We start from the raw sequence: 17,408 nt of genomic DNA on the forward strand, positions 1-17,408 counted from the left end.
ACGCGCCGACAAAATAATTCCGAACTTCCGACTGCGCTGTCTGCGCGGTGTGTAATCTTTAATGACATATTCCCGTTCTCTCCAATGCAGAAGACATTCGCGGCTACTTTCCGACTACATACTCGGGCAACCCTTTCGAGACGTCTGTTTGTAGATTAGGACGTCATTCGCTGTGTAATTATTCGGGCTTGAAAAGGGCCTCGTTCTATGTAATCCTGACATATCAAGATCCTCACAACCGAGTTAAAGCGAGTTAACCACAATTCCGCAGGTCCTGTATAGCTTCTCGAACTCCGTATCCAATTCTTTCTGTATTTTATCCACTTCCCAAGAGATCGCCTGAGATCGCCAGTGCATCAACGCGATCTCTTTGACATTTGTGCGGGGCGTCCCGGAAAGGGACGGTGACTGTATCGAACACCACACCTTATCACACTCGGGTGAGGGTGATAGAGCAATTCGTGCGACGATGTCTTGCGATGAAACTGAAGTAATTTCTCGATCCTTCATGAAATAAGTAGTGGATGACCCTCCCCCTCTTTAAAATCTCGGAGGGGGAGATCCTCTTCAAATCTCTTCAAATCTCTTCAAATGTGTACAATCTTGTACAATACACCATACTGCACAATTTTGTTCAACTTCTACAGATAGGCTCACCTAGTACATCTGCAAAACCTGGATGTTCACGAGAGCAAGGGTACTAGCTGGAGAGCGCTGTCCAGCACTGAAAGCACTCCCAGCAGTTTTTCAGTACTGCTGGGAGTGCTTTCCCAGCTGGACAGTGCTGTCAGCTGCTTTCGAGCTCTTAGCCGAAAATACAGGTTTTACAGATGTAGTTTGACACACTGGCATACACAAGTAGCTAAATGGTAATCATCTTCTAGTAACTTGGGAAAACTGGATGAAACAAATATGACAGTGCTCTTGCTGTAGCAACATATGACTCTATGAGATTTTCCGCACAAAACAAGCCGACATCATATTTCAGTGCGTCGTTGTTTGCTCCAAGAGATCTCCTCGCCGCCCATTCGAGCTCATCCGGCGCCCATGTTCCAACTGCAAAGCGAACCAGTTCATACAGCCTGTCGCTCTGTATTCGCTGTCATTTCGATGTTTTCTCATGTCTTCTCTTACCTTCGCCCATCCGCCTCCGCACTACACAAAAATTCCTAATCCAGGAACGATTTCAACGATTTCAACGATCGCGAGTATTTCGAAGCGACTGCCGCATCAGCAGAACATAGCTATATTTTTTGTTGATCTCGGAGAATGGCTCGAGAATTTGTGCCCTACATAAGCCTACATACCTCAGCAATAACGTTTCAACGTTGTGAAGCAAATTAGCATTCGGTGGTATTGAAGGGAACCGGGATCGTCTCCGCGGTCACGCTATCTTCCGAGCGCTTAGAGTGAGGTTTCCCCAGGTTTCCCAGGCTCATCAATCTGCTCTTGATCTAAACTTTCAATGGCGTCCAGGAGAGTTATTTCTCGACTAATCAATGCCTCTCAGCATACCGCATGTCCTTGCCATGGATGTGCCAGTCATTCTCATCATCAGCAATTAGCTGCCGTCAGTCAAGTTCGGTCTATGGCCACGCCTGTTCAAACGGTTCAGAAGGAATATGCATTCGAGGTTTGCATAGGAAGACATTTCAAATGCCCTTGTACTCTTTATTGACTTTCTACACAAGGTGTCTGGTTCTAATCTGAGATTTGGTGACGGTGTCACTGCAGAGGTGGGAATGGACCTGAAGAACATGAAGGCACGGAAGGTGTGGGGTAGTTGCTGCGTTGCCCCTATCATGATCTACATTGACTTTGTGCTAGATCGGGGTCTTCACAGATCCAACAGTGGCAAAACTGAAACCCATGGAGACGGTTCGTCCTTCCTCGTTACAGTAATTCTAAATGAGTTACTTTGAATCATGAATGCAGGCTCTTCGTTCGTTACAATCACAAGAGGACCTCCCATTTGAAGTATACGACCAAGTTCTAGCCGAACCGACTGAAGATAGCTGGAAGAAGGCCATCTCATGGGCAAGGGAACATGACTTCAGTCACTTCTTGGCGTAAGTTCGTAAGAAAACACTTTTGTTTCGGCTGATATATTGTTTTACTTTCTAGTGTCGGTGGTGGAAGTGTCATAGATACTGCTAAAGCAGCCAATCTGTAATGCCATTGATCTTGCTTTCGTTACTGCTCATCATTCTATATCTTTCTAGCTTTACTGTTTACAAAGATGCAGACCTGATGGACTATATCAATGCACCGATTGGAAAAGGCCTTCCAGTTCAACATACTCTTCGTCCTCTCATTGCTGTTCCCACCACAGCTGGAACTGGCTCCGAGACTACTGGTGCAGCTATCGTCGACATAACATCCCGTTCCTTCAAGACTGGAATCGCAAGTCGCGCTCTCAAACCGGTTCTTGGGATTGTGGACACCCAAAATACTGAATCCTGCCCGACTGCAGTACATATAAGTGCTGGACTCGACGTTCTTTTCCACAGTATGGAAAGTTACACTGCTATTCCGTGCGTATAGCAACTCTCACTTTACACACACTGATTCACTCCGCGTGGGCTGGTGGGGGGTATAGATATACCGAACGTACCCCTCGGCCCGCAAACCCAATTAACCGACCAACATACCAAGGAAGCAATCCGGTCGCTGACATTTTCTCGTTGTGGGCATTACAAACTACCGTGAAATACCTTCCGCGCATAGCCAAAAATCGAGATGATGAAGAAGCTAGGAAACAGATGCTGTAAATTTGTTGTGTGTTGAAGGGGATATTCGGCCTGCTAATAGTAAATCTTTCTTTCGTTCACAGTCTAGCAGCCTCATTTGCCGGTATAGGGTTCGGAAACGCGGGTGTCCATCTCTGCCACGGAATGAGTTATCCCGTAGGTGAATTGATCTAGTACTACACACAGGCCTATACCGTTCTTGCCTCAGATCTCTGGATTGAACAAGCAAGGACCCAAGTATAAACACGCTGGATATGAAGTTGACCACCCCATAATCCCGCACGGTGTCAGGTATATCTCACCTTCTATCCACAATTAAACGCTTCTAAGCAACTGTTCCCCTCCAGTGTTGCATTGACTGGTCCAGCAGGTGCGGTTCATCCAGGTTCACCAACATTACCACTTGATCAAACCATTTGAATTCAGTCTTCCAATTCACCTCCCCTTCTTCTCCCGATCGACATCGACAAGCACTAGCCATTTTCACCAATACCACCATCTCCGACCCAAGCATTTCCCGCATACCCGATTCAGAAATCGGTGCTTACCTCTTTGAGGCTATCGCGCGTTTCTTAGATGGTCTGGGTGTCCCTCGTGGATTGAAAGCTGTCGGGTGAGGATTGAAGACGATTCACAATCGTTATGAAGAAAACTTACCCCTTTTGGGACAGGTACGAGAACAAAGATATAGAAATGCTCGTTGAGGGTACTATTCCTCAGCGACGTGTTCTGGATCTGGCACCGGGGATCGGAGATTTTGTAGGTGAAGACGGAAGGCACCATTTGAGGAGAATGATCGAAAGTTCGATGGAGTATTGAGAGAGTATGAGGGAACAGTTTGCGACTCAAACGGCGATTTACAAAAACGTACTAAATCGTATATGTATGTACATTAACACCGTGTATCTATTTAAGCAATTGTGGCTTTTGGATTAAATAATTATAAGTTTAAACCTACGCGAGAGGAAACGCGACGCGTCAATACTGCACGTGATATTCTTCTTTCCGAACGTGCTTGTTCTTCTGTATCTTATATCTCGTCGCTCACTCAACTAAATTTGCAGACCGTATCACGATCACAACAATCATGACTGTTGGAATCTTTGCGTATCATTCATCTTCAGCCACTGAAGTTTCTTTTAGGATCTCACATATTGCTATCTGCATATGTCCAAGCACGATCTCCAAGTGCTGGACACACTCGAGACGTCGGATTATATCAAAGGGGAACTTTCGGACGAGGGTCTGTTTCTAAATGAAAACATAATGTGCTCTCTCTGAACGTGCGTTCCATTCAACAGAACTCGATATTCCTCAACACATGGTACCACCGAACCCAGATGACTCAGATAGTGGGCAGAATCTACACTACGCTACCAACTTTCGAGTTTTGTTGACAATCTTCAGATCTGCCATCCCATGTTCATCCATCATATCCATATGGAAACCCCAGAAGTATCAAACACCCTGCCTCTAGGCCTCGACCACCATACGATCCGACATCGCGCGCTCTCTTTGAGGATATGGGATATGACGGAAGCGGTGTTGCCGGTACTCTTCGGTGGAAAGATTTGGCTCTTGATCAACTGCTGCCGGTAGATGAAGAGAAAGAGACGGCGCTCAAAGCAGCAGAGGCGCGTAAGATGGCCAGCGGAACTGGCAATCAAAATCCTCAAACGCAACAACAACCTGCAGCGCTGGCGCCTGGCGACGAGACTATTGATGAAGAGGACGATGAAGATGAAGATGATGAAAGTGAAGACGACGAAAACGACGATGAAGCTGATGAGGATGAGGACAGCGAAGAAGACGCGGACGGTTGAACATAGTGTTCGTTGCTGTTATCAACCTTTTGCAAGTATTGTGGTTACCAACGCATCGCTTGCATCCTCTTGCAACAAGTCTTTGACGTCCCCTTCCTGTTCAAGGGACCAGTCGTAAGCATCCAGCAAGATCGTGTCGGTAAGAGGAATCGAGCGGGATGCGAGTATGATGATGAGGTTTGTGACTCGAGAGATTGCCATTCGTGTCGAGTCGTCAATATCCTAGGCAAATGAGCTTTTGTAGTCCGAGCAACATCGATATGACACTCACATCGTTCCGGTTTGAATAAACTGCCTCAGCATCAAACGCTTCCTCGCCTTCACGTTCGTTTTCTTTAACATGCTTGCTGACCCAAATGTACCCATTCAGACCCAATATGAGATCGACTCCGCACGGAAGAGATATGAAGTGGGATTTTAAACGTCGGACGAGAATTGGTGGCACAGTCACCAGTTGGCCGTTCCTAAGCTGATCAAATTTTGAGAACACATTTCACTAAGACAAAGAGATTATCACTGACCTTCCCATAACTTAATGATCGAGTGTGCAAGGACATAGTACCGTCACCAAAGAATGCCTGAACTTCAGCTACTAGTAAATCACCCTCTTCGAAAAATGTCCGCATCTGGAGTTCGTCACTTTCGAGTTTTCGTCGCTGTTTGACTTGTTCAGCGTTTTGTTATTATTCAAGGAATAAAGGGCATACCTGAACTCCTCCAGGAAGGTTGACCGACGAAAGCATAAGAACCGCATCCTGCCTTGAGTTTCCATCTACCTTCCAACGACGGGGTTGGACCTACAATGGCATGAGATACCATAAAATCCGTCGAGTAATTGTCCATACCTCGGTAATCCTCCCCACAACGAGGTCTCCAACTTCAGGATTATATCTTGATAATGATGTAAGAGAATATCATACAATCAACGCTGATTGTACTAACCTAGTGCGTACCGCACGGACAGTTATTAGTTTGTTGACGCGTTCTACGAGTCCGCTGACTGAGGCCACCACTTCTTCATTATCAACGTAGGTTCCGTGCCCGCTGGGAAAAAGTAAGAACACAGTACAAATTCACAGTGTAATCTTCTGGGCGTACCGCATATAATCTTGGGACGAAGTCAGGGATTCTCCAGGCCAAGTAAGCTTCATTCCACCTGTCTCGAGAAAATCTTCATCGTCCTCATCCATATCGATGTCCTCAGGAACATTCTTGACATGATCGTCGGCAGGCTGTTGGAACGACTTGAACTCGAACATGGAAGTTATTTAAGATCAAACTTAAGACAAGAATTCGGTCATGTGCTGAGTTTCTCCTTCCACAAAATTTCTTAGATAATAGATCGTGTTGGTTTCCTCCAAGAGAATGACCGAAAGGCGCAGTGTATTCAGACCTTGTATCGATCTACATGGAGGCCAAGTCAAACAAATAGTTGGAGGTACTCTTTCCGATACCAATCCCAACGACCTCAAGACGAATTTTGTTTCTCAGTCTGTTTACTGTTGCTCAAAAACCTCAACCATCCTTATATATTTTCAGGAAGCCACCTGCCGAGTTTGCACGTCTTTACAAAGACAATTTCCTTGAGGGTGGGCATGTCATCAAATTGGGTCCCGGAAACGATGAAGCAGCCAAGGAGGCTTTGGCAGCGTGGCCAGGTTAGGGCGAGTTTCAACTACTGCAGAGGTATCTGACCATGCTCCAGGAGGTCTTCAAATCGGTGGAGGGATCACTGACAAGAACGCTACGGAGTGGCTAAATGCAGGAGCGAGCAAAGTCTATCATTTTTCTATTCAAATTTCATTCGCTAACATTTGCATGCAGGTTATCGTCACATCGTATCTCTTCCCAGAATCCAAATTCTCCTTGGCGAAGTTGGAAGCTATATCAACCACTGTGGGGAAAGACAGGCTTGTTGTCGATGTCAGGTAAACCGAAAACATCTCCAGTATTACGAACAAGCTGAAAACCTGAAGACAGCTGTCGTCGGAAAGGAGAAAAATGGTTCGTTGCTATGAATAAATGGCAAGATTTGACAGAGATGGAAGTTTGTCAAGGTTGGTCGATCAAGTACAGCGTTCGTCAGACCACATTGATTGGAAATTTTAGAGTCTTTGGACCTTTTATCCAACTATTGCAGGTGCTTCTTATAGCTCTCCTTTGGCCATATCCCTTCCATCTGATTGCGCCCAATCAGCGAATTTTTGGTGCATGCAGCAGATGTTGAAGGGCTTTGTCAAGGTATCGACGAGGCCTTAGTCACAAGTAAATCGAACTTCTGGCTGTATAACCCTTGCTAATGCCGCCTAGAACTAGGAGAGTGGTGTCGGATCCCGGTCACTTATGCTGGCGGCGCTAAAGGTAATGGTTGATTTTTCTTCTGAGAATTGCTCTCTGATTGATTACTCCAGACGTCTCTGATCTTGATCTCGTCGACCGTCTATCGCTTGGACGAGTAGACCTGACATACGGAAGGTATATTTCACGTGATACTCGAGCAAACGGGAGCTGAGAGCGACTTTAGCTCACTCGATATTTTTGGAGGTTCATTGGTTAAGTTTGATGACCTCGTGAGGTTATCGGACTCTGCAAGGCGCCATTCATGAAAGAAGACATTGGTAAAATGCGAATAATACAACCTTAGCCCAACCCATGTCGCAAGAATATCGAAGACAAAACGGATATAAAGAATACTAAAACTAATGATAGTCGAATATGGATAACATGTACTTTCTGATTTCGACTCGGAGAAAACAGCGAACGTGGATTTTTTGATATGAAAAAAAGGAGAGCGTAAGATACGGAAAGAGGACCGAAGTTGCCATTATTGGCTTTTTGCATGCTGTGACAATGATTTAATCTAGTTTGAAAAATCATGGTTAAAAATGCTCCATACCTGACTTGCATTTCAGGTGGTAAATCGTCTATTTCCCATTACCGGCCTGTGCCACGATGACTCCCACTCCTTCAACGCGTTGACAAAACCAGTGTTTGGCTTAATGCATGCCCGCTGGCGCTTCACAAAAGCAAATGCAGCGTCATAAGACATACCGTGATTGCGTATGAGATATGCGATCACCACAGCAGCAGAGCGAGAGATTCCCTACATTGAGAAGAACATGAACATCAGCAAGGACATATAATCACAAACGCCACAATGATAGGACCTGCTGGCAGTGAACGAGCACATTTCGTCCGCTCCGTAATGCACGGTCTATGCTATTACATGCATCTTCCAGGTGTGGTTTGAGATCTGCACTAGTTGTGTCTAGTATTTCAATTTTAAAGCTGGTCACTTTGCCGCCGTACCCATCAGTTTCGGGAAGTGGGGGAAGCCACGGAGCGTCAAGAACTTGGATGAAATGAGAGACCCGATAGGTACGAAGGAGATCGTAGTCGGTGATAGCGGACAAGGAGCCTACGTAGAGTGATCCAGTGGCGTGAGAGGGGGAGGTCGAAGAGGCTGAAGGTGCAAGCACTTGATGCATCGGAGTGCACATTGCCTGCATCACTTCAGGAGGAACATTATCGAATCGAATCATCGTAAAACCTCTGATTGTCGAGTCGATACTAGAGCAAATACGGTTGTGTGTTTTATATCGTTTACAACTCTGTACGGTGATGGGACATCGATTCGTCAACCGTGATTCTTCTTCAAGTCGAAATCCAACCTAGATCTTCAAGAGATACAGTTGAGGCATGAGATAGATACACCCACCTATCAACAAAGAGTTCGACTTCGAGGGTGTTCCTGGATTTTCCGATGAGAACTTTGGGGAGAGTTCCTCAAGTTCTTATCTAGTGACGAAAAAGAAAGGCAAGGTCTAGAACATGAACGCTCAGACCAAGAAAAGAAATCAGGAAAGGATGTAAAAGAGTAAGAGGATCGGAAAAAGAGGAGCGAATTCATGTGGCGCCTTGTGGCGCTCTAGAGCTGAGCTATGTATGACGCTGATTGATCTCGAGATCTCTTCAATTTACCATCGGATCAAAGTATGAGTCGGAATAAATCTCCAAGAATGTTATGTATGCTGTTGGATTATGGACAAATATATTACAGCGCTTTGGGAGTGCTATATGGCGCGACAAAAATATTTCCACGCTTTGTGAGGGTATAATGGCGCGCACAATTTTGGTGCGCTTACGATATATTTCTATAGGCTTAGCAGCGCGCTTTTAATAAGTCACATCACATGCAAAAGTTTCTCTCTTACAAGATCTGCTGCCAGCTTATAGGCAACTCTTCCTTCAATTCACCTTCTGACATAGGTTCATAAGAATACCCAGTACTGCTCATATTTTTGTATTTTAGACATGAAGTTATAACCCTAATGGGGTGACTAATCAAATTTGAAGCAAATTCGGGTTTAACATTTTACACAGCTCTTCCTCGATGGTTGGGTGCAATTTTCACTCAGAGGATACTGGGGAACGTTGTGCCTGCGACAGCTATGAACTTGATCCCCACTCTGACTCTTTAAAATGCTTCTCATGCGATCATTCTGAGAAGGTGCATTCATATACACTACCATCGTCGACTCAACAAAAACCACTCAAAAAGCCCCAAGTCATGAAACTTCTTCAGTCCTTGGGCAGATCGGGTCAATTCAATGAAGCCAATGAGGAGGCGAATAAAAATCTTATCAGTAAAAAGGCATGCTTCCTGTTATCGCTTCTATGCCTCATCTTACCTTATGTTCAGGCGAAAAAGAATGCAACATCTAGCTTCTCTGCCCAAGTCCGAAAGTCTACTAGTAGTAGAAAAGGCGAATTTCACGATAGCCCTACCGAAAGTACTTTTCCTGTTGCACAAGTCGCTCTTTTCTTTGTTGGCCTTGAGCTCGATGTATGTCACTTTTATTTGTCAGGCTCCAATCGCTTACTCTATTGTATAGGACGATGACTTCCTTGACCTTGCTCACTCTGTTAAGTATAACGAGAATGCCTTCATATGTTTGCGAAAGCTTGGGCTGTATAAAGCAGCACAGGCGAAGTCCGATCTAACTTTCAGTCAAGCGATGGATACTCAACAAATCGAGGAAAGACTTGTAGAGGTTTTAGGTGCCCCAATGGAGTATCTGACACAACTGGGTAGAGAAGAAGGAACCCGTCAGTGGAGACTACTGAAAGTCGAAGGAAAAGGTCTGAAACTCCTTGACGAGGATTCGCCTGATGGCGGAACCCTCTATAAAGCCCGTGGAGCCCTGGGCAAAGCTTGGACCCTTCACTCGGTAATCATCAGTGTGTATTTGTTGTTTTTTAGAATGCCATATTACTCATATCGTATCGCGAATCGTTTCATTAGTTTCGGTGCAACCCCTTCCTGCTCATGTCATGAGGTCAAAATGTCCCGATTGGGAGCGATATGCCAAACGGTTTTTGCGGGAAATCGGTTGGCATGACATAGGTACATTATTCATCCATTTTTCACTGGATAAAGGCTCATGACTGCCAAAGATTTCGATAGTTTATATCCAAGCTCGGGCAAAAAGCGAGCCCATTCTCCTGCTTCAGACGATGAGAGCTCTGAAGATGAATCCACGAGTCAGGCTCCCCCACCTCGAAAAAAGTCACAGAGGCTTTCGGCAAAGAAAGATGTTTCGCCACCTGTTTTTGATATCGCTTGGCATGATAACGATGTTGAGGAAGCTGGGGCTGTTGAGGTCGACAATACTTCGGGAGATGACTATGGATCCCCAAGACCGAGCTCACCAATCCTCGCATCTGTACCTACGAATGTATGGGATCTTAACCGTAAACTCGAGTACTTCACAACAGACTAGCGATTAAAATCAATACAAACTATAAAGTTCTATTCTCTACAATGTGTTCCAGAATATTGAGTCCAAGGGTCCATAAGTGTGCTCGTGGTCGCCATATGAAGTCAGGCAGCTGTACTGAGATTTCTTTTGCACCTTTACGACCAGTCTGAATAATCTCGATGGAGGGATAGTGATTATCTTTCCATTCTTCTGGGCAGATTCCATAACCAACAGGAACGATTCCCTGGGCAACTGCCAGCTGAAGAGCTTCGTTAAAAATTGCCATTTCTTCGTTAGTCAATGGACAGATATGGCGGGGTGTTTTTACTGGTTTGGGAAGGAATTGACGGCTGCTTGCTTGTGCAACATTATCAATCCTTGTGTCGAACCCCTCTACATCTGAGTCGTTATCACCCTCGCTATCACTGCTAGCATTTGATGGGGTTGATTCACCCTCGTCATTGAGATATCCAGCACCTGTATGACCAGGGGGACGCAAAACTTCCGGGCCATCAGTTCCATATAAATGTTCAATTGTGTCGGTATCGAGGCCTTCGCAATCATCCATATAAATACCATGATGTATCATTCCAAGGAACCGCTTGTCCTGTAGTAACAGTGAGTATGAACACAGTATACAGACAGTTGCAGAAACATTACATGGGGGCTCTCATCTGCTCCCTCAGCACCTGATATAGGATGAGTATTCCACTCAGCTTGAAACGTCTGGCAGTCTTCATTAATGAGATCAAGGAAGAGATGGTGAATAAGCCACAGATGATATGGATTTTTTCGCCTAAGACAGTGGATATGTTCAAGCCGGATAAAGAATGCCCGCCATCTGCGCGCAAACTGAGATCCAACCTCAACCCACAGACGCTCAATCCGGGTGTTATGAGTTGATCTACCAGAGTTGATTACTGATGACCAGGTATGATATGATCATAGAGATAGAGAACTCACGATCCCCAGATAAATGAACCACGGTTGAGGCCATTGCGTAAAATGATATATATTGCTACGGCTTTATTTTCCCGACCTCTGTCTCCACGAACGCGCGATGGATGGCCAAAACTGTCGACAGCCTCGAGAAACACTTCAAGAACAGTTGATGACTGGTTATTTGTACTGGCACGCAGCCCAGTAACCTAACAGTGAAAAGGTAAAATCAACTGTATAGATGACCAACAGAGAAGTAAAAACAAACAGTGCGGCAATATCCATCTACAATACCATGAATCACGATACCCCACAAAATGAGTTTATGATGCCCATCGATGTGCCAAAGAGCATTTGGCCGCTTAACAGCATAACTCCGCCTTTTGATCTTTGGCTTTCGGTGCAGTATATTGCCTAACCGGTCAACACGTCGCATAGAATGGAGTACCCGTGTACCTTGAACACGGAAGCTACGGCTACGCAGAAATCCAATAATATAACGTAGACCTGCATTTGGCTTCACACGTCGGTAACACCGGATTAAAGCATCAAGCTCTTGATTTGTAATGCCTGAAAACTTGTAGTATACCCCTGCTTCCTTTAGGCGGCGGGTAAGTGTCCTCGCACTAACTCCAATTCGCGATGCAAGATCGACCAATGTGATCCGCCGTTTGGCATCTACTGCTTCACGCATAAAATCGACATTGATATGTTTCCGTGGACGGCCAGGTTTGCCTGTGTGTTCTTCAGTAACAGGCCCAGGGATAGAAATATGTGAATCCTCGCTATCCAGGTTTTTGATATCAGTATTTGTAGCTTACTATTGATTTCAGCTTACGTTGTGCGTGTAGTTTCCTGTGCATTTGCGAGATCATTAGAAAGTTCGGCAATATGCACAGCACACTCTCTAAACCAGTCTGATGATAGTTCTCTGGCTTCGTCAGAACCCTCCAAGGCAACCAAAAGAGGGACTACTTCGCCAACAACACGTTCAAGATGAATTCGAAGCCGGTTTGGGTCAGCTTCTTGGTGAAGAAGCTCACTTGCATATGTGCAGATGGATAAAATCTGGTCGTAAGCTGCATGGACATTATCAGACCATCTTCCATGAAGGTGAGTCGGATTCACTGGAAGCTGAGGAAGCGAAGTCATGAGCATGTAAGTAAAGAAGTGCTGGGGTGGCTGTGTTGACATCCTTGCCTATAAACCATCACGATGGACATTGATAATGGCCCCATCTCTGGAGATGATTTACCAGAACAAGGGGATAAAAGCCCTGCGGTATATAAACGGCATCCTCTGTATTACTTTGAAGATGCAAATCTATTCCTGAAGGTATGCAAATTTTTAGCAAGTAGCCGTTAAATGATAACCAAATTTTTTCGTAGGCTCAGGATTCGGGATTTATTTATGCTGTCTATAAAGGGATGATGGCCAAGTTTAGCGAAACCTTCGAGGCCTGTTTTACATTTCCCCAACCTCAAGGAAAAGAAGAGGGCACGATCTTTGATAATCCCATCTTGCTACCTATCGATGCTGCAGCATTTGATGTCCTCTGTAGCTTTATCTTTCACCTGTAAGTCATAGCAGCAAGGAACTTGCTATACTTACTCACCCAGTGATAGAGGATGGAAGTCCCAGAGCAACAGGAGCACAGATGAGCTTCTCGCCCTCGGCAGGATTTCTCAGTTTTTACAGTGTCCAGATGCCCTGAAATTTGCAATCGCCGGGCTTAGATTTCACAGCTACGACTTCAATGGAGGCAAGAAAATGTTTTATGCGAGCACATTTGGTGTTCCGAAGTGGGGCTATAGTGCTACTCGGGAGATTTTAACCTCAGTTTATGGGGTCGGAGGTTGTTGCAGTGGTGTGTTATCGGAATTTACCTCCATGAGTAAACTAATATTGCCTTTGTAGAATATTCTATCGATATGAAGATTCATAAACTCCTTCTTGAAGGCGAAAGCAACCTTGTTTGTCAAATTCAACTTCTCGCTCGTGAAATTCCCAACCTTGATGACGATGCTGTATGGTCAAACTGCCCCCAGAAGGATCGCTGTATGAAAGCTCTTATCAAAGGATGGGAAGTTTTGGGACCTGCAATTGGCCAGACTCGGGGTGCGATTCGCCAGGTAAAAGTTCTGGTTTCCATGAAAGTAGAGAGCGAGGCCAGTTTTGCACCTATGAGGCTAAAGTGCAGGGAGGTTTTGTGTACACGAGTTGGACAGGTTGTTGAACGAATCGAGGCATTTGTCAATAATGCTGCTGGGGAGCGAGTCAAGGCCTGCATTGAGCAGGAACATCCTGAGGCTTATGATGTCGAAGACTAGGCTTTCTGTTTACTGTATACAGTATATTCTACCTGATATGATGCACTGTGAGCGTGTATACTGGAAGATATAAGCAGGATCTACTCCTATATAAATTATTTATTACCTGCAATAATAATTACTACATGGCTTAGTGGTTGCAGGCGCCGACTCTGGATTAAGGTCAAGGCCCTCCTGTGATAGCTTGAGCTTCAATGTTCAACCCCCGCAGGTGCCAATATGTTAAACCAACTGCTGTAGAGCTAAAGGTTATAGGGTATAACTAGGTATTAAATGACTATGTATATGTATATTATATGAACTCTGTGATTTTTTACATTGTGACTAAATGGCGCATAATTTTTTTTTGAAACGGGCTTTTTTTCAATATACTTTTCACCCTCTCCATTAGAATCTAACAGCAGTATAAAGTATTCTGGGTTGCAGTCTAAACAGAGTTATGTACTCTAATTATATATGACACCCTCTTCATTAGAATCTGACGGCCTGATAAAGTATTCCCTTTTCCCCTCTTCTGAAAGCTCCCGATACCCATCAATAAGACGGCGCGAAAATGTGACTGCATAACCATAATTACATACACCATAAGATAATGTGGTACCATGTCGCTGGCCAGGTTGAAAAACGATCAGTGTTCCAGGTGCAGATTCAACTACTACACCAAGCTGGACATCAACATAATTTCCCCCAATGTCACAGGGGAGTGCATGAGGACCCTGACGATCAGGATGCATGAGGTCAATAATGCGGTCAGCAATATATGCTGCAGCATATTTACAATAAGTGCGATCCATATGAGTGGGACTGCACATAATAAATAAGGTGAAAACCAGGCGGGTATAATTTACAAAAACTCACGCAGAATATGCCCTATTGATATAAACTTCTGGTGGTGCACGCTCTGTATATGGAAAAAAGTATTCGGTACTGTCAATTTGGAGGGTAAAACCTGATCCTGTGAGGAGTTAATGGAGACATCAGCCAAGAATATTGCTATGCTCTTACCAGGAGCAACATTCCGAGTCTGCAGGAGTGGTAACTCTTCAGCTGCGATATGATCATACATGACCTGAAGGACATCCTGTGGAAGAACAGCCTGTGCAATAGACCATATCAGGGAAGCAGCACCGATGATATCTTCATCGTGATCAACCATCTTTTCCTTGACTAGCTTCTTTGTGAATGAAACAGCAGGTCCAAAAACCCGTGCATGACGGGGGCCCATGTTGAGACCAACCTGGTTCATAGTCCCAACATGGGTCGGCTGGCACAGACTGTATCAGTACAATATATCTAACTGGAGGAAAAAATACAGTACCCGAATATTGCGGCGGAAATTGACAGCAGCATCAACTGCCTCACGGAGAAATTCTGTCAAGCATGGGGAGTATGCACATCCCAAGGCAACACCCCGCATGACAACTGACTGGATAATAAAAGCTAGAAAAAATGAGAAACATATAATTGAGTCGAGTCGGGAATAAATTACCTTTGGGACAGCCTGAGAGGATTATATATGACTTATCGTGATCTAGCCTCAACATGTCATAGTCATCTAAATCAACAACTTTGAGTACTCCATGATTTTCGCTACTGGCATTTTCAGTCATATAAATGTTGGCCTTTATGTCCCGATATTTGGTCGTGCGTTCGCGCCAGATTACTATGAATTTTGGAGCATTGGGCTTCCCATCTAGGACATCTTGGACTGTATATGGATCGGATCGGATACCGAGTTCGGAAACCTCCAATCGAATTTCATAAGAAAAATATTTGCAGGGCAAGTATAACCATACCAATTTCCGCTTCTGGCGGTGTGAAGCTTTTGCTGTATTCTGTGTATTCCGGGCTCGCACATGGCTCAGGAATTGTCGGAGGTGGGTAATGGGTTTTTGATCAGACAGTGAGGACGATACCCGGGTCGCTCGTTTGTAAAAGGTTTCCCACTACATACAATGCTATGTGTTCACTAATAGATCCACAACAAACTGTGAGAGAGAGTAGAACTTACATCGGGTACATTGGAAACCTTGTTTTGTACATCCTTTAGAAGGCCGGCTGCTATATCGGAGTCAAAGTTATCTTCATTCGCCAATTGAGCAAGGATTCTCAGGTTGTGAGAGTCTTGGAGAAAAAGTAAGACTACATAAGGTAGATTCAGTAAGAATTGACCACGAATGAATGGCATAGGACAAATTTACCTGGATCCCTGCCACGATTCTTCCGTCTTCCCATTTACGGTCGCGGGAGGAAAGAAACAACGTGTCAGGTGATGACGGAGCGCAAGTAGCCGGTCCCGGCGCGGGTTGAAGTGATCGCGCGCGCTCATTAAAAGCGCGCGCCATAGCACTCCCAAAGCGCTGTAATATTTTTGTCCATAATCCAACAGCATAGTTATGCTTTGTTTTATCACACAGTTATTGCGATTCTTCAGCCTTTGTACTGCATATGCGACTACGTTTGTTTTCCATGAACGATTTCTCATAGGCTGATTAGGTCTGACTAGGTACCCGTGGCTGACAGGAAAGCGACATTCGCGGCCAGCCGCTCTTCTGAACATGATGGTCCAGAGTCTCGACAAACTTGATGGTACTAGAAGAAGGTATTTCCGTTTCCTGCACAAAAGTTCGTAAACTTCATTGAAACAGGATAGGAACAACTAGGAACCACCACATACCGAACGATATAGGCACCTTCAAATCGTGCAGAAACGTGCCTTCCTTGCGACAATGATGTTCTAGAGAGCGTTGTATATCTTTTAGTCGGCACAGTTCGATGCATCTCGGTTTCCTGATACCTTTTCCAGGATCTTTCATCCCAGGAAAAGGATCTGGGAGCATCGAATAGACGTGATAACACGCTCTCAAAACCGTCTTGTCGCCATTGTTCTTTTGCTTTCGAAGCATGTACCGTGTAAGGCTAAGTTTTTCTTGTGTCTCCAATATGTGTATCTCGTTTATTGACCTTATGCTCATATTGCCTTTGTCTACTCAAAAATCAGCACAACTGTTTGAAGGCACGATAAATTCATAATGCCGGTTCTACGTTTCCGTATGCAGACGGTGCGCTACATAGGCCGACCTTAGATGAAAAATATGTTCTCGAAATTGGCGATAATCATTCCTAAATACTAGGGTTTGCACACATTCCCGGAGACTATCCCATCTTGTGATATCTATTTTGGGCATGTATTCGGGAAGCCGGCGAGAATCGAGCTTTCACACCGCGCAGGCTTATTGGTTGCATTAGAACATGTAATGAGCTGTTAATACTTCCATTTCCTCTGCCAATTCATCTTACACGAACGTATTAGTCATTATCACGAAGAGACTCGACGTATGACGTTTGGGAGGCTGAAGGTATCAGAGTGTGATACTCCTAAGCTCGACCGCTTTACACCAGTTTGTTGAGGCCCAGAATCTACTTTTAATTATCTACGTAGTACAGCGTAGTACGTACGCCCCAATGTATGGAATACGTCAGACTCAACTGGTGATTCAATGTTCTCGAATCCTGATAGCTGGCTGACACTCGAAGACTCCGATACCGGTTTGTTTCCAATGATTTCGTCACTACCACTACGAAGTTTTTGTAATTTAGGTAAATTTCCTGGAGCATTTGGGGTGTAAACATCGCCGTTGTTTCGAAAAGAATCAGGCGTTATTGCCGTTTTCAAAATAGTTGGCGCCTGTTCTCACGACGCCAAATTTGAGCACGAAACAATGGCCAGCTCGAAAACACGATCCTGAGCTCAATTCTTGACCAAATCTTTCGAAAATTAGTGCGGTATAGAGCGATAGAGGT

General features: G+C 44.8%; 9 protein-coding genes across 9 annotated transcripts; 5 read left to right on the forward strand and 4 right to left on the reverse strand.

Annotated features, from left to right (window-relative positions):
• The first annotated feature begins 1,414 nt into the window (after window positions 1–1,414).
• On the forward strand, window positions 1,415–3,687 carry C8R40DRAFT_1083316 (alcohol dehydrogenase). Its single transcript, XM_046227243.1, has 12 exons — window positions 1,415–1,633; window positions 1,692–1,772; window positions 1,828–1,878; window positions 1,936–2,069; window positions 2,125–2,169; window positions 2,223–2,534; window positions 2,600–2,767; window positions 2,834–2,906; window positions 2,959–3,041; window positions 3,098–3,120; window positions 3,177–3,363; window positions 3,422–3,687. The coding sequence occupies exons 1-12, from the start codon at window positions 1,466–1,468 to the stop codon at window positions 3,567–3,569; spliced, it is 1,473 nt and encodes a 490-aa protein (XP_046090905.1). The 5' UTR covers window positions 1,415–1,465; the 3' UTR covers window positions 3,570–3,687.
• Window positions 3,688–3,714: 27 nt separating this feature from the next.
• On the forward strand, window positions 3,715–4,680 carry C8R40DRAFT_446536 (uncharacterized protein). Its single transcript, XM_046235086.1, has 4 exons — window positions 3,715–3,843; window positions 3,894–3,993; window positions 4,052–4,102; window positions 4,158–4,680. The coding sequence occupies exons 1-4, from the start codon at window positions 3,838–3,840 to the stop codon at window positions 4,571–4,573; spliced, it is 573 nt and encodes a 190-aa protein (XP_046090906.1). The 5' UTR covers window positions 3,715–3,837; the 3' UTR covers window positions 4,574–4,680.
• Window positions 4,595–5,763, reverse strand: C8R40DRAFT_1166047 (uncharacterized protein; the record flags this gene model as incomplete). Its single annotated transcript, XM_046230792.1, has 7 exons — window positions 4,595–4,795; window positions 4,845–5,042; window positions 5,095–5,229; window positions 5,281–5,370; window positions 5,419–5,464; window positions 5,516–5,617; window positions 5,672–5,763. 7 exons carry the CDS (start codon window positions 5,761–5,763, stop codon window positions 4,595–4,597), a joined length of 864 nt encoding a protein of 287 aa, XP_046090907.1.
• A 175-nt stretch (window positions 5,764–5,938) lies between these two features.
• Window positions 5,939–7,179, forward strand: C8R40DRAFT_1158440 (Phosphoribosylformimino-5-aminoimidazole carboxamide ribotide isomerase; the record flags this gene model as incomplete). Its single annotated transcript, XM_046229737.1, has 10 exons — window positions 5,939–6,063; window positions 6,113–6,231; window positions 6,279–6,349; window positions 6,398–6,501; window positions 6,554–6,630; window positions 6,683–6,713; window positions 6,771–6,838; window positions 6,884–6,934; window positions 6,985–7,048; window positions 7,098–7,179. The coding sequence occupies 10 exons, from the start codon at window positions 5,939–5,941 to the stop codon at window positions 7,177–7,179; spliced, it is 792 nt and encodes a 263-aa protein (XP_046090908.1).
• Window positions 7,180–7,303: 124 nt separating this feature from the next.
• On the reverse strand, window positions 7,304–8,612 carry C8R40DRAFT_446617 (protein-tyrosine phosphatase-like protein). The gene is made up of 4 exons (XM_046235087.1): window positions 8,292–8,612; window positions 7,741–8,222; window positions 7,470–7,676; window positions 7,304–7,415 (listed from the first exon to the last, which is right to left on the reverse strand). The coding sequence occupies exons 2-3, from the start codon at window positions 8,113–8,115 to the stop codon at window positions 7,482–7,484; spliced, it is 570 nt and encodes a 189-aa protein (XP_046090909.1). The 5' UTR covers window positions 8,116–8,222; window positions 8,292–8,612; the 3' UTR covers window positions 7,304–7,415; window positions 7,470–7,481.
• A 531-nt stretch (window positions 8,613–9,143) lies between these two features.
• C8R40DRAFT_1066005 (uncharacterized protein) lies at window positions 9,144–10,356 on the forward strand (the record flags this gene model as incomplete). The annotated part of the gene is made up of 4 exons (XM_046225718.1): window positions 9,144–9,419; window positions 9,469–9,814; window positions 9,879–9,980; window positions 10,031–10,356. The coding sequence occupies 4 exons, from the start codon at window positions 9,144–9,146 to the stop codon at window positions 10,354–10,356; spliced, it is 1,050 nt and encodes a 349-aa protein (XP_046090910.1).
• Window positions 10,357–10,375: 19 nt separating this feature from the next.
• On the reverse strand, window positions 10,376–11,238 carry C8R40DRAFT_1034345 (uncharacterized protein; the record flags this gene model as incomplete). Its single annotated transcript, XM_046223422.1, has 2 exons — window positions 10,376–10,942; window positions 10,996–11,238. Coding segments are annotated over 2 exons (810 nt in total), but the record flags the coding sequence as incomplete, so codon positions are not given.
• Window positions 11,239–12,489: 1,251 nt separating this feature from the next.
• On the forward strand, window positions 12,490–13,604 carry C8R40DRAFT_1166052 (uncharacterized protein; the record flags this gene model as incomplete). Its single annotated transcript, XM_046230793.1, has 4 exons — window positions 12,490–12,609; window positions 12,663–12,850; window positions 12,900–13,141; window positions 13,192–13,604. 4 exons carry the CDS (start codon window positions 12,490–12,492, stop codon window positions 13,602–13,604), a joined length of 963 nt encoding a protein of 320 aa, XP_046090912.1.
• Window positions 13,605–14,458: 854 nt separating this feature from the next.
• On the reverse strand, window positions 14,459–14,862 carry C8R40DRAFT_1035374 (uncharacterized protein; the record flags this gene model as incomplete). The annotated part of the gene is made up of 2 exons (XM_046223496.1): window positions 14,459–14,559; window positions 14,610–14,862. Coding segments are annotated over 2 exons (354 nt in total), but the record flags the coding sequence as incomplete, so codon positions are not given.
• Between the last annotated feature and the right edge of the window lie 2,546 nt (window positions 14,863–17,408).

This window comes from Lentinula edodes (genome assembly GCF_021015755.1).
Source record: "Lentinula edodes strain Le(Bin) 0899 ss11 chromosome Unknown C8R40scaffold_3, whole genome shotgun sequence".
Classification (NCBI taxonomy): domain Eukaryota; kingdom Fungi; phylum Basidiomycota; class Agaricomycetes; order Agaricales; family Omphalotaceae; genus Lentinula; species Lentinula edodes.